The 15,456-nt window shown below is 50.6% G+C and overlaps 1 protein-coding gene across 1 annotated transcript; it reads right to left on the reverse strand.

Moving 5' to 3' along the window:
- Positions 1–548: 548 nt before the first annotated feature.
- On the reverse strand, positions 549–7,983 carry RBP7 (retinol binding protein 7). Its single transcript, XM_037165718.2, has 4 exons — positions 7,863–7,983; positions 3,085–3,263; positions 2,867–2,968; positions 549–788 (listed from the first exon to the last, which is right to left on the reverse strand). The coding sequence occupies exons 1-4, from the start codon at positions 7,933–7,935 to the stop codon at positions 738–740; spliced, it is 405 nt and encodes a 134-aa protein (XP_037021613.2). The 5' UTR covers positions 7,936–7,983; the 3' UTR covers positions 549–737.
- Positions 7,984–15,456: the final 7,473 nt, after the last annotated feature.

The following is a 15,456-nucleotide window of genomic DNA, read 5'->3' on the forward strand; positions in this document are numbered from 1 at the left end:
GCGATTCCCTGCAAGGTGTTCTAACAGCCTTCCCCACCTACAACCCTCTCTTCCCTCCACAGCTGCAGTTCCCTTTCTGGGAGCCAGAGCCTCTGCTTAATAACCAGTCGCTATCATCCCATTATTCTGGGGACAAAATCTTACCTCTTAACCCTGGCATTCAAGCTTCATGGTCATGCCCCTGCCTGTCATTCCAGTCCCCTCTGTCACCTCTCCCCACCCACCCACATACACCCGTGATCCAGCTAAAGCAATCTCCAGTCCTTCACCTAAACTGCTTCCCGATGCTGCCTACTCACCTGTGCTTCAGGTCTGAGCTGGAGACCACCTCTACTACCCCAGGCCCCTGCCATGACTTGCCCATGCCTCAAGGTCAGGCTGGCCCCTCCCACTGCTGCCTCTCCTTAAGTCCACTGTTCAGAAGGCTCATTTCATCCACGGCCTCGCCAGACCTTGAAGGCAGGAATTGCATCTTATTCACCGGTGTATCCACCATAGACCAAATATTCCTTTGAATAGTGGAACGTGCTAACACTGAGAGGAAAAAGTCAGAGGCATTGGACAGGTTTATTGAAGCGGAGCAGTTTTCCCACAATGCAGATGGTCTCTGGCCCAGGCTGTGCGGCCGCTCCCTGGCCACAAGGTGCATTACCAAGTCCAGACAGATCACCACCTGTTCATTCTGGAATCTACCCCGGCGTCGAGCTGCAGCCCTCGCGGCTCTGGGTCGCCCCAGATCAGGCTCTCTGGAAGGTCTGCTTGCACACCTGGCCCTCGCAGAACATCTCCTAGGGGCCAGGAGGGAGGGGAGGAGAAGATGACTTGGCACAGGGCCTATTAGTACTCGAAATCCTCTGACACCAAATGTGTGTGGGGGGGTTCTTCCTGACGCCAGACATGTGCTGTCCCTTCCAACCCCCTTCTCCAACTCTGACAGCAACCGGTGTCCAGTTAAGTCAACTCGGTTCTGACCCTAACAGCCCAGAGTGAACGCAGAGCCCGCAGGGTAGGGCCTCCCTGCCCCCCGACTTCAGACGACAGTTGCAAGTCCCAGGCCACCTCGACTTCTGACCGACCAGTGATATATTGGGGTTCCCATGGCTCCGTCTTCAAGTTCGATCATTTGCCACAATGGCTCATAGAACTCAGAAGCACATTTCAAATACATGCATGGGTGTTTTACAAAGGCTATATATACCTCAGGGACAGCCCTGTGGAGCAGATGCAAGGAGAAGGTACAAGGTGGGGGGGCCAGGGGTGGGGGCAGCACATGGAGCGCCCACACCCTTTCCAGGAGTTCCACCTTCCTAGCACCTCAATGCTTCCACCAACCTGGGAGCTCTTTGGACCCCTTCATTTAGGGGGTTTTATGAAGGTTTCATTACCCAGGCACAATTGATGGATTGAATCATCATTTGCTATTGGTGAATAACTCAATCTTCAGCCTCTCTCCTCTTCCTGGAGGTTGGGAACCAGGCTGAAAGTTCATACCCCACTGCCATGCCTGGATCGTCTGGTGATCGGTCCCCGCACCCCACCACCCCATTCACCAGTCATCTCATTAGCATACAGAAGACACTCGTGGTGCCCTAGAGATTTCGAGGGTTTTAAAAACTGGGTACAAAGGCCAAATATTTATTTATTTCTATTACATAAGACAACACAAGAACTGTCCTATGAATGTCCCCCGAGGCAGGGTCTGCTTGGGCAGAGCTCCAGGTAACGCCCAAGGGGGATGCATGCAATGTGAACGTTACTCCTTACAGCCAACTAACCCGAATCTCAAACATATTTGTGTTTCCTTTGTGATGCCAGATAACATTTTTGTGAAGGCAAGTTTCCTACTTTGTTTTTATCGTCCAAAGATTGTGAGCTTTGTTGACCCAGAATCTAAATGTCTTCATTTAGTGCCTTTTCGATGCCTTTTTTTTTTCCAACACCTTCTCAATCAAAGCCTCCCCAGACACTCAAAGGCCATTCCCAACTTTAAGATTAGTGCTCTGATTTCGTTTGCTCGGGCTTCACCCAGCTGCCCCACGTGCAAACGAGGCATGGAGTTGAAGCACACATTCTGGTCAGACCCAGATGTGAGGCTCCCCCGTGCGGCCTCAGTCCCTTGATCTGTAAATGGGAAAACAGTATCCCTTTCACAGGACTTCCTTGATGACTAAGTGAGAGGATCTGCTCAGAGGACCTACCAGAGTAATTGGGCACAAAATCATCACTTGAAAAATGTAAGCACCATAGCATACATGGCAGGAAGGAATTCTCATTGAAAAAGCTACCATTAAGCCTTGAGGTATGATATTATACCTTCAAGATTATATTTAGAAATATCGCATTCGGTTGAGCTATAATTTGCATGTTCATGAAGGGCTCATGGGGGCATGGGACTTTGGTGCCTCCTTTTAGAAGTGAGTAAAGCAACAAAGTAGCACGAGGCAATGAGGTCTGGCCTCAGGCCTCAGTCACCCCCTCTGTGAATTCTTCCCAAGGGAGTAAGACCATGGAGGGAAAAGCTCTACGCGCAGGAATTTAAGCAGCAACAGAAAACACCCTGAAATACAATCAATACTCCTGGACACCGGTAAGAAAACCCAAAGGAGTATCATGCGGCCAGTTTGCTACCTTATTATATATATTCAATTAATACATAATAACTTCAACAGGAAAATTAGCTAGAAACCTGAAATATGCTTTTATATGAAATGGAAAGGCAGAATATTCTGACGGAGACTGGAAGAAAACACACCAAGTAGAAAGGGTTGGAATAATGGAATTGCTGGCCCTGGCTTCCTATTGAACTTTTTTTTTCAATATTACGTCACCTCACTAAAAATAAGAACAATGTGGATGGAACAAGTACCAGGTGGAGCTTGTCGCCTTCAATCCAATGGGTCCAGCCTCTGTTCTTCTTTTCCCCCTTCTGGACACAGGTGAGTCTGTCATTGTCCCAGGTGACCAAGCTCTGCGTGATGGACGGGAGAAACCTTAGTTTGTTCTAGCAGGACCCTTGGCTACTACTAAGTAGAGTGCCAGTGAACTTGCCCGATGAAGAGCTCATGTTCGTACTTCAACTTTTACCTTGCATTTTCTGTTATCCAGGCCTTTGTTATCTTCGTCAAATTCTTCTCCAACTTTAAATTGAACAAGGTAGTTCCTTAGGCTGCTGTACGTGTGGATGGTGAAAGAATCCCCATGTTGCTCAATCACTTTCTGTGGCTTCAGCATCTTGGCTATCTTACGAGTGGCAAAGTCAATTTCTTAAAGAAATAATAATAAAAAGAAATCTTAACTTTCATCTGAGATGCAGAAGCAAAAACATGGCAACTATCCTTGTCAAAAGCATTGCATTTGATTGCTAGTGTTTCTTTTACATTGTCAACACCATAATAGGATCTATAGGGAAAGATCTCAGCAAACCTCCATCCACAGGCTGATTAAAAAGGTTCAGCAGCTGCCCTGGCTGGTGTGGTTCTGTGGATTGAGTGCTGGCCTGCTAACCAAAAGGTCACAGGTTCAATTCCCAGGCAGGGCACATGTCTGGGTTAAGGGCCAATATTTCTCCCCCTCTTTTTCTCCCTCTGTTCCGCTCTCTCTAAAAGTAAATAAACAAAAAAATTTTAAAGGTTCAACAGCTCTCAGAAAAGACCCATTAGGCAGCTGTGTGCCACAGGGGACAGATCTGAAGCCGGGCATGGCAGGAGCCATTCTCAGAATCCCCGCCAGAGGCTGACAAGGGAACAGTTTCTGAACAACGATTGGGGAAAAAAAAAACCCTCAAAAACTGCTGTAATCATTAGAAATCTTGAATAAGCTTTAAAAAAGAGTCCTACATAAAGCCATGGAATACTGAGAAGACCAGGGTTTTAGTGTAGAAAGTAAATTTGAATCCTACTGCTCATTTATTAGCTGTGAGCACATTGTTTGGCTAGACGTTGCCAATGCTCTCTCCCTGTCCTTCAGCAGTAAGACAAAGTAATCATATCTCCCTTTTTTATAAGGATTTTATTTATTTATTTTTAGAGGTAGGGGAAAGGAAGGAGAAAGAGAGGGAGAGAAACATCAATGTGTGGTTGCCTCTCATGTATCCCCTACTGGGGATCTGGCCTGCAACCCAGGCATGTGCCCTGACTGGGAATCAAATCAGTGACCCTGTGGTTTGCAGGCTGGCACTCAATCCCCTGAGCTACACCAGCCAGGGCTAAATCTCCCTTTAAGAAGAGAATTGTAAATGAACGGATCGAGCAGCTGTGGTACATTTACACAATGGAATACTACGCAGCAGCCAAGAAAGAAGGAGCTCCTACCTTTCATGACAGCATGGATGGAACTGGAGAGCACTATGCTAAGTGAAATAAGATAGGCAGTGAAAGAAAAATACCATGTGATCTCACCTGTAAGTGGAACCTAACCAACAAACAAACGAGCAAGCAAAATAGAACCAGAGACAAGGAAATAAAGAACAAACTGACAGTGACCAGAGGGGAGGATGGAGGAGGGTGACAGGGGAAAGAAGAGGAAGGGTCAAGTCCAAGAACATGAATAAAGGACCCATAGTCAAGGACAACGGGGAGGGGGGTGAGGGTTCAAAGTAGGAGGTGGAGGGTGGGTAGGGCAAGGGAGAGTAATGGGGGGAAATGGGGACAACTGTAATTAAACAACATTAAAAGAAAAAGTAGAAGAGAATTGGCTCCCACCAAAGGAAAACTGAAAACAATCTTCTTGAACCTAAGGACACTTTGATTTATTTGAGTTCTGTGCCATAAATCCTTCTATATGCCATGCACTGATTTCAGAAAGAATCTAAATGTAAGACATTGAATAATTCACCAAGCACTTGGTGAACTGAAATATTTAACTGGGACAAAGACTTCAAGCTCTGTTTTCAGCTTAAAGGGACAGATCGCCCGGTTGTATCTTCCTTCCATCCAATGAACAAGATAAGGACGTTCTGGTTTTTATTACAGGAGCTATCTTTATTCCCCTGAAATATAAACCTGTGTGTTTAGAAAAAACACGTCCCACGTTTTAGTTCACTGCGTAAAGTCATAAGACGTGGCTCAGGTAGGAGATAATGCCAACTCACAAAATGTGCTTAATTCAAACAACTGAATTTAAAAGGAACTTACATTTTTTAAAATAAAAATAGGATTTATTGTTCATGTTCTACCAAAGTCTCCTTGTAATTCTCTCTTTTGGTAATTTTTTAAAGATTTTATTTATTTTATTTTTAGAGGGGAAGGGAGGGAGAAAGGGAAAGAAACATCAAGGTTTCCTCTTGTGTGCCCCCCACGGGGGACCCAGCCCGCAACCCAGGCATGTGCCCTCACTGGGAACTGAACCAGCAACGCTTTGGTTCCCTGTCCGGTGCTCAGTCCATTGAGCCACACCAGCCAGGGCCTTTTTGGGTAATTTTTTATTGTAGTAAAATATACAAATTTTACCCTTTCGCCCATTTTTTAAGTATACAGTTCAGTGGCTTTGTACAGTCATGATGTTATCCAGCCATCAACATTATTCATTTCCAGAGCCCTTTCGTGATCCCAAACAGAAACTGCGTCCCTGGTAGGGTTCAGGACACAGCACCTTAAAACACGGCACCTTGGCCTAGTGAATCTACCTCTGTAAGCCGAGGGCAGGCGAGATGGAAAAAAGAGGCTGGCCACTCCAGTCTGTCAATTAGTAGAGTTTACTAAGGGGGAACTTACTTACAAAGCATGTCTTAGGCAGCCACAAAACAAAATCTTGGCAAGTGCCGAAATATCATGTAGGGTAAAGGTGGGGATGGTCACAAGGACCAGGACCTACGTGCTGCCAGGACCAGGAAACCACATCACGTGCCTGACGGTGTCAGGACCACACAGGTTCCAGAAGCCAACAAACAGCAGGGAGCACAGGTGGGGGGAGGGGGCGGGGCCTGGTTTATGTCAGGATGAATGTCAGTTATCCCCAAGGAGTCTCTTGGGGGGCTGCGGAAAGTGGCCTCTTTCTGGCCTGGTCCAGCTTGTGGGACAGACACGCCGTGGGACAGCCTCTCTCCCGCACTCCCCCTCCCCTCTGTACCTGGACGGACAGAAGTGAGGAGAGGATTCTAGACTCTTATCAGCCTGGAAAGGGCACCAGAAGAATCTACACAATCGAGCCCTTATTATTCGTTATTTTTCCCATATATTAACTTTCCTATTATTTGTCACCCTGGAAATGCAAAGTCTTTTTGTCTTGTCGCTTCTCTGCAAAGTCATTACCCTTTGCTAAAGGCTGTAGAAGCTCAAGTTCTGAGTGCTCCTCAGCGGTGCTCACCACTGAGTACTCCTGAGTGTGCCTGTTAAGCTTCTGTTTGTCTGTCTCTTGTTAATCTGACCTTTGCTGGTCTAACTTACAGGGCCCCGGGCAAAGAAACAGATGGGCAGAGGGAACATTTTTTTCTTCCCTACAAGGTTTCATGTCAATATAAATCAGATTTCGCCTGAGAAGTTCCGGACTTCCCTACTCAGCAGGAGAGAAGGAGGGGGGAGAATCCTAGCACGGGCTCAGAGACCTTAAAAACACACCCGGGCCGCAGAACTGTACACTTCAAAATGGTAAAAAACGACCAGTTTTATGTTACACATTTTATCACAGTAGAAAATCGCACTCCCATCTTAACTTGCAGATGGGGAAACTGAGGCCCCGTGTGGGATCAAATGAGGCGGAGCTGGGGTCGTCCCCAGGCCCCCAAAGCCCGGGCAGCTCTGGCTCATCTGTCAAAAATGCCACCCACTGGCGTCGTTTGGTGGAATGCACGTGGCACCAAGTAGGTGCTCAGACCCACCGAGTCTAGAAAATGAGACTGAGGGCGGGACAACCCGGGGATCCGTCAGGAAGGACGGCTTCTCCTGTCAGGCGCCCCCACCCCCCACCCCCCACACCGCCGGCCTGACTCCTCGGCCCCCTAAGCGCTCGGGGCAGCCGGGCCCCAGAGGCAGAAGCGACCTGTCCAGCCACTCCGGGCTAGAACTGCGAGGAGGGGGACGCGGCCTCTAAGGGTTTCTTGACACCCCCGAAGTCCTCCGGGGAAGAAGTGGACGTCAGAAAACGACAGATTTCAACCCCTGGTCGGAATCTAGGGGCCGGAATCACCTGGGGGCGGGCGCTCGGCGCAGGCCGGGGTGGGGGCTCCCGGAGAAGCGCCCGGGACGCTGGTGCTGCCGTCCCGGACCATCCTGCGGGCGCCCCTGGGCTCAAGGGATCCGGGGCCGGCTGCCCAGAGCCCCGCGTTGAAGAGGGCTGCGGGGCAACATCCACCCGCGGAGGGGCTTCGGCCGGGGCGCCCCCGCACGTGGCCGAAGCCCCTTCGTGTCCCTGAGTCCTCCCGCGAGGCATCCCACGCCAGCTGCCCCCCCCCTTAGAATCCCCCCAGGGGGGCGCACCCTGGGGCCCCCGGGCCGGTGGGGGGACGGTCAGTCGGGGGCACGAGAGGAGGGCGGGGTGGGGAGCGAGGTGAGGTCACGGGGACCCTGGGACCAGCGAGGAGACCGGGAGTGGGCGGAGATGGAAGGATGGGGAACAGACGGATGGACACGCGGACTGGCAGACAGACTGGCGTGGTGGACCGGCGAGGGGACAGAGGACTAGGGGACAGGGGAGACAGCAGGACGGGGACGGGGCAACTGGGGAATGAGTGGACGAGCAGGTGGAGGGGGGAGCGCAGGACAGACTGGGGGACCGGCAGACGGACATGCGAGGGGACAAACAGACGCGGAAAGTAGAGACAGGGACCTGGCCACCCCGGGAAACCAACTGACAAGATTCGCCCCGACCCCAGACGGGCGCCAGCGCCCGCGGCCCCTCCGCCGCCCCTCCGCCGCCCCTCCGCCTACCTAGGGCCAGCATGTAGCCCTCGAAGTTGTCGCTGGTGAGGAGGTTCCAGGTGCCGCTGAGGTCGGCGGGCATGGCGGGGCTGGGGCGACTAGGGGGCGCACGGGCAGCGCGCTCGCTCGGCCATAAGTGCAGGCCCGGGAGGCGGGGCCCCAGGATGCGGACCGGGCGGGCCGCGAGGGGCGGAGCATCGGAGCCTCGCCGGGGCACACCGGGCACTCGGGCGGAGAAGCCCATTCCCTCCTGGCTTCCTTCGCTGTGGCCCTAGGACGCTCCTGTTCTCCTTGGGGCCGCCTCCTCCTCTGGCTGCAAACTTGTGCGGAGCCAGGCTGAGTTGAGGGCCACACTCTTTTTCTCCGCCTGCACGCTAAGGACCAAGGAATCGCCTTCAAACTCAGGGCATTCACAGCTGTGTCTGCTGCAAAATGTATTAATAAACCCAGCACCCGTGACCTCAGTAAATACAGGGTTATTTTTCTTATCTCTCAAGCAGTCCTGGGCTGAGTGGTTGCAGGTCATGGTTTGGCAACCCCACATCACGGAAGTGGCGTCTCTGTGATTCTGTGGCCTTACCTCACTGTCACCAGCTGGCTGCTGGGTCTGCAGCCCCGACATCCTCCTTCAACTTGGGAACCCAACCGCCACTGTCACTTCAGATTTTTCTTTACACTCATGAGCCAAAGCTGTGTCCTTTGCCACTTCCAACCTCGAGGGAGCCTGGGGACTCTCGTGTCTAGGTTTAGTCTGGACAGTAGAGAAAGGCAAAAGAGAAGGCGATTGGGAATGTGGGCTAACTTGAAACATTAGCCAGAAACACTATTTGTCAATGTATAAGCCACCCCTGAGATGTACGTATTCAGACTCAAATATATTAACAGCCAACACGTAATGAATGAGTACTGTGTGTATTACCATTTCGCACAAAATCCTACTTCTCCAATAGCTACTTTATTATCTCCAATCGACAGAGACAAAAACAGACAAAGGGAGGGTTAAGTAACTTGCTGAAGGTAATACAGTTGGTGGAAGGGTCTGGATTCAAACCCAGGGTTTGAATGACTCCATTTGAATGGTTCAGAAAGCCATTCCTGATTTGGCTTCTGGATTCTTTACCGACAGCAGTGCTACCTTCTGATTCAGGACCTCCACTCACCCCAGTTTTGTCATGGCCGTGGTTCTGGGCAGAGGTCCAACCTTGTCCTTTTTCAAGGTCTATATACAGCGCTCCGTCTCCCTGGGATGTTTTTCTCCTGGTTTTTAGCAGTTGGCTCCTTTGGTATGCAGTTGCAAAGTCACTATTAGGGTACGATCTTTTCTAATAATGCTCCCCACAGAAAGGGGCGTTCCCTGAATACCCTGGCCCCTCTCCGAATGCTCGCTCCCCCCTCATGGAGGTGGGATGAGCTACATGGTGGAGGGCAACCAGGGCGACCACCACCCTGGTCTCCCCAAGGCGGAAGGAGTGCTCAGGCACTTCCGCTGCTGAAACTGCAAAAGTTCCAGGAAAACCCAAACGAGTTGCTTGCCATTGATCCATTTTTATCAACCTGGCGGTGAACCTATCAAAAATTCTAAACACAGAGCATTTCTTTTTTTTTTCTTCTCCCCTTTCGACATGAACTTGAGGGTGTGTCCGTCTCACAGACCTGGCCTTTCCCTCCAGTAGGCTGCTCCAAAGTCTAGACTGGGGGAATTGGGGTCTGAGTTACTATTGCCCTCCACCCCAATGTAGTGGATAAAAAATAATGAAAACCATTCATCTGCTCACAACTCTGTGATATGGGCAGGGCTCACGGGAGACAGCTCATCTCAGCTGCACAAAGCTTCAGCTGGGGTAACTTGACCACAGTTTGAAGGGCTGGAGAAGTCACTCCCCAGTGGCTCAATCTCCCAGCTGGTACACTGGTCCTAGCTGTCCCTTAGCTGGGCTCCCTCGCAGCATGAGTGGTTGGCTGGGCTCTGACGGAGGTGTCCCAGCAGCACCAGGAGATGCTGTACCATCTTTTCTGACCTAGTCTCAGAAGTCATGTGGCATCATTTCTACCAGAATCATAGACCTGCCCAGGTCCAAAGGGAGGGGACCTCATCTCTCAATGTCACATTGTAGGGATAGCAGGTGGGATCGGGCCCTCAGAATAGCCACCTTTGCAAACACCATTTGTCCGGGCCTTTTTCACCCTCACGCTAAGTTAGGCCTCCCAACCCAGACTCATCAGTGGTGAAGCTGCTGTCTTGGTTCTCCATGTGTTGCTCTTTTTATCTTAGTTTCCAGTTGGTTTAGAACGTGGGACGGAGAAAGCTTTGGATCTCTTCAAAAATCTCTAAACATCACCTTTTCAGAACAGCCTTCCATACACTTCCAATATACATTTACTCCGCATCACAACTCTGCTCACTACCCTCCTAATTAACGTGGTCCATAATTACCTTTTTTGGTTTGTTCGTTGACTACCTTTTTCATTAATATTTCAAGGGCAGAGACCAAGCCCTTTCCTTCGCCACCACGGCATCCCCCGAGCCTGCCATAGAGTTTGGCGAGGGTTCGATAAATGTTTGCTAAATGAATGGCTACAACTTTTTTTTTATTGATTTATTTGAATGAGAGGGGAAGAGAGAGGGAAAGAGGGAAAGAAACATTGATGTGAGAGGGAAACATCAATCAGTTGCCCCGGGAACATGCCCCGAATGAGGATGAAGCCCACAACCCAGGCATGTGCCTTGACCGGGAACCGAACTGGCACTTTGTGACATGACACCCAACCAATGAGGCCACGCTGGCCGGGGCTACCACTTTTGCTAAAGCAGATATGCCATTTTTACTGAGGAAGCAGACGCTTGCCCTGCATTGCGTTGCCTTGCTCAGAATGGGAATGTTGATTCTCGTAACTAAAAGATATCGACTCCTTTGGTGGACTCTGAGAGGTTGTTTTCAAAGCCTGGACTTGGCTATTGCTTGCCACTGAATGGGCACAGAACTATGAACTCTGGCCAGATTTCTGGAGCATGAAGCCTGTTTTCCACAGGCAATGGAAAAATTATACTTATTTCCTATCCTTAACATCTTATTGTTCTAGACCTTGGCCTGAAAGTGGAAGTCACAGAAATAACTAATAATGATTTTGGCATTTGTGCTGGTTGGTATAATGGAAATAACTAATAACAATTTTAGCATTTGTGCCAGCCCGGGCAGGGGCCACCCAGTATCAATAGGGTTGAATTTCAGTTCAAGCAGCATAAATTGGGCTTGCCCGTGGGATAAGGAGCCATTTTTCTCCTTTACAATTCTAAGATCTTTCTTCTAGACAAGGACAAAATTTTCTCTGAAAAGAAAAGAAGGGAGACCCTGGCTGGTGTGGCTCAGTGGACTGAGCGCCGGCCTGCAAACTGAAAGGTCACAGGTTCGATTCCCTGTCAGGGCGCACGCCTGGGTTACCAGCCAGGTCTCCAGTTGGGGGCGTGCAAGGGGCAACCGACTGATGTTTCTCTCCCTCTCTCCCTTCCTTCCCCTCTCTCTGAAAATAAATAAATAAAATATTTTAATTTATTTTTTAAATTTTTATTTATTTATCTTTAGAAGGGAAGAGAAGAAGAGAAGGAGAGAAATATCAATGTATGGTTGCTTCTGGTGCATCCCCTGCTGGGAACTGGCCTGCAATCCAGGCATGCGCCCTGACGGGGAATCAAACCATGATCTTTTGGTTCACAGGCCCATGCTCAATCCACTGAGCTACACCAGCCAGGGCTTATTTGAATTTATTTTTAAGAAAAAGGAAAGAAGGGAGAACTTTGGCCCAATTCAAGCCCTGTCTCTCCTTCCATTTGATACCAGCAAAGCAAACCATAACATGATAGGCACGAGGTCCCAAACTGGGTATAGACACTGCTCCTTCTAGACGGTAACAAGGTGAGAACTGACAAGGGGGTCCTGTCGGGGAACCCCTCTTCCGTCACTCAATGGAGCCTGATGCTGGTCCGGCAAAGAATGGTGTGGACATTGTGGTGACCCCCACGCCATCTGTGCCTGCCCTGCCCGGTCGGGAAGCAGCGCCATGCAGAAAGAAGCCTGGCCCAGTTCCAGGGATGAGGGCTGGTCACTGAAGGCTTAGGCAGTCACGGAGACCCTGTCTCCTTTGCCACTAATTGATTTTAGGGACAAGTCGGTTCAAAGGGATTTGAATCAGACAACATATATGAGAAATTTGATGGGGCCGCTGAGAAAGATGCTTGATTTTAACCGGGCCTTTCTCCATTTCTGAACACAAACGAGGAAGACTTGCCACGGGTGACCATCCTGCAACTCAAGGGGCACCAGAGGTAGGAGGCTGGGACCGGCAGAATGGCGGGGGCGGTGAAAGGAACTGGGGTCCTCAAGACGCTGTTTATTTACTGGCCCCACGGGCCCTGGGTCCTACCTGCCCTCTGCCTCTACTTCCGGTATTAATGTCCTTATTGTTTAAAAACACTTGGAGTTGAACTTCCTGCTACTTGCAGTGGAAAACATCCTGACATAGGCAGTAAAATCAAAGTACTCGCATTTCCTTACGCAACTCATTCGCCTTTTTCACCCTGTCTGAGGGCACGAGACAAGCTCACTGTGGTTCGCTGCTGAGCACGGTTGACTTGCTGAAGGTCCTGAATGAAGGTCAAGTGAAATGATTACACTTCACGAGTACCGTCCTTCCGGGGAGGCCAGTGTGGCTGGAAAGTCAGGTCTGCTGTGGAGACACTGACACGTTTAGCTGCACCACTGGGCAGCCTGCTCGTCCAGGAAAACTCTGGGCCCCGAGAACCCACCCTGGAGAAGGTTTATAAGGATTTTAGGGAGAGAGGCAGAGAGAGAGAGAAACATCCACGTGAGAGAATCACGGATCGGCTGCCTCCTACATGCATTCCCACCAGAGATCAAACCCACAACCTTGGTATCGAACCTAGGTAACCCATTCTGCATTTTCCTCAATGTTTGAAAACGTCATCTTTGGTCACCTTACCCATTAGTCTGGCAGGTTCACGGGAGGAGCTGCCCCTGGAATGGCAAGGTCTTGGCTCCCTGTCCTGCTCATGCCTGGGACGCCTCGGGTGTGGTTCTGGAGAGCCTCTTGCTAATGCTCAAAATGCGGCAGGTTTTCCTCCCCACCTACCTGCAGGCAACTCCGCAGCAGAGTCTCCGTCTTCTGTGCGGCTCCCGTTGCTACGTTACATAATGAGAGTGTCCCAAGACATGTCCCCTGGTCACGCGGCAGGTAAGGGACAGGCTGCTGTGCAGAGTGGTGAGAAGCCAGTGTGAGTGCCAACCCTCCATAAGGTCGACAGCATTTCAGAGCTGGAAGGGGCCTCAGAGGTCACTGCGTTATTTTAGAGAAAGGGACAGAGTCCAGGGACGCCGTCCACAAGCACCTGACTGACAGGCCCCGCAGTGAACACCCACCTCCCAGGCGGAAGGACGCTCCCTCGGCGGTTGCACAGGTGGCATTCCTCCATGCTGGTGGTACGGTGGCTGCACAGGCAGCTGGGCACCTCCTTCTTTGTTCTGCACATGAGCTATGGCTCACGTCACCTGCTCCCCCTGGGCTTCCGCCACCCTGGTTCCAAGGCATCGCTCACACTGGGCATGGTCACCTCGGTCCTCCTGTGTGGATGGAACCCCCAGCCACCACCATCAGACCATCGTACTGTTGAAAGTTCATTTACTTTTACTCATCCACGTGGGGCGGATGAAAACTTCAAGATTTGGCTGAGATGTTATTTGCAGGGTAATGAATGCATCGTGTAAGGTGAGGAGGGTTAAGAGCACAGGCTCAGACAAGCTGCTCACTCAAGCCTGAGCTGTCCTGGACACCGTCACCTAACTGTGCCCAGTTCAGGAAACCAGGCCCAGGTGCCCTGTGCCCCGCACATGCTCAGTGCTGATGTTACGGAGCCCAAACGCACCCCCAGTAAACGTGGTGCAGATGTCAGAGGTGGGCCTGTCCGTGCATCTTCACGTTGGGGTGGGTGCCGCGGGGCCTTTGGGAACAACTAGGAGAATGGCAGGGGAACAGGTGTCCATGGCACCCAGAAACAAGGGTGAAAGGAGCCTATTTCCTAACACAGTGACTTCTGCGCGCCCAGAGGAGGGACTTGAAGGTGGGGGTGGTGGAGAGCAGCTCTCGCATCGGGGGTGCTTGCTTCTCCCCAGTGGTGAGCTCCTCACAGGGCAGGAGTACAGGCTGACTCTGATGCCCAGAGATGAGCCCAAACCACCCCTTTGGTCACCAAGAACCCTCTTTTTTACCCCCCTTGAATTTCCATAATGTGACTTTCCTATTTTGTTATAAACTTTATATACCCCCAAATAGTGAACACCACAAAATGTACAAAATGCAGATTCAGCCCAACACGGTTCCTGTATGGTACCTACAACATCCCTTGTCTTCATTTCCTTGGCTAAGGAGACTGGTCTAGGCTTTCCTGACATTGACCTCCAGGGGGCGCTAAGTTCCAGAGGTTGGGAATCTCAGGTGAAGGTGCCAGTGTGGTTGGCTGAGGGCCCTTTTGGGGGTTGCAGACACTAGCTGTTCCCTCCCACAGTGCAGGGAACCCACTCCTCTCATCTAAAAGATCTGCTGTTCCCAGTTGTCCACCAAACAGGTAAACAACAGCAAAAAAGAAAACCCTCTCCACTTGCTGTACATTCAACTGAGTGAAGCTGATGGAGCTGCCAGTTGAGAACCTGCTACAAGCTTGTTTGTGGCACTTAAACTACACTATCAAGGGCAAAAAGGGCACAACACGTGAAAAGACCAGCACAGAACAAGCTAAATACCAGCTTCACATGTTTCCCGAACTCTCACGTTGCGACGGCAAATTATGAAAAAGGCACGGAATGGAGCAAACAATGGCATGTTTTCCTCTTCCTCAATGGAGGTCACAGCAGTTACTAATATTGTTCCCCTGAGAAGTTCATTGTTCTAATTTCTATCACCCAAGGAGGAAGCTCTGTCCTTGAAGATACCCAGAACTGTGTTATTATGCTGTGACATTAACAGCATCCCTGGTACTGGACAAAAAGCCAAGCCAGCCAAGCAGCTCATTCAATGTATCAACAAAGGTGTTGATCACCAAAGAGCACAGCAAAGGGCCACTTCACCATCGCCAGCGCTCCCAGGAGGGTCTCCCGAGGCCGCCCTACCCCATGGGGCCTGAGGTCAACATAATCGTGGCTGAGCAGGGTTGGTGGGCACTGAGCAGGGTGTGGACACTGAGAGGGCAACAGAGTGTGAGCGAGCTTGCTCGCACTGGAGACCTGTCTACAGGTCATGCAAGACTTCAGATGCGCTAATCACAGTTTTCCAGGAGAAGAAATCAGAGTTAAATTCTGATGGCTTCATCTACTTCGAAATCACTATTTTCCAGGACTGCTCTGGCTCTTAAACTCCACAAAGCTGAGAGAGAGTGACCTGCATTTCCACAATCCAAGATTCTACCTTTTCATTCATGTAGCAGATGGAGAAAAAAACGACTGGGTGCCAGGCTTTGCCCCCCCCCCCGCCCCCCGCCGCCCCGTCTTCAAGGAGTTGACCCGTTGGCGTTAGTAATAATGGCAGGAGCTGTAAGGTG

The sequence above is a fragment of the Artibeus jamaicensis genome, unplaced genomic scaffold (assembly GCF_021234435.1).
Source record: "Artibeus jamaicensis isolate MK-2021 breed Jamaican fruit bat unplaced genomic scaffold, CSHL_Jam_final scaffold_847, whole genome shotgun sequence".
Taxonomy (NCBI): domain Eukaryota; kingdom Metazoa; phylum Chordata; class Mammalia; order Chiroptera; family Phyllostomidae; genus Artibeus; species Artibeus jamaicensis.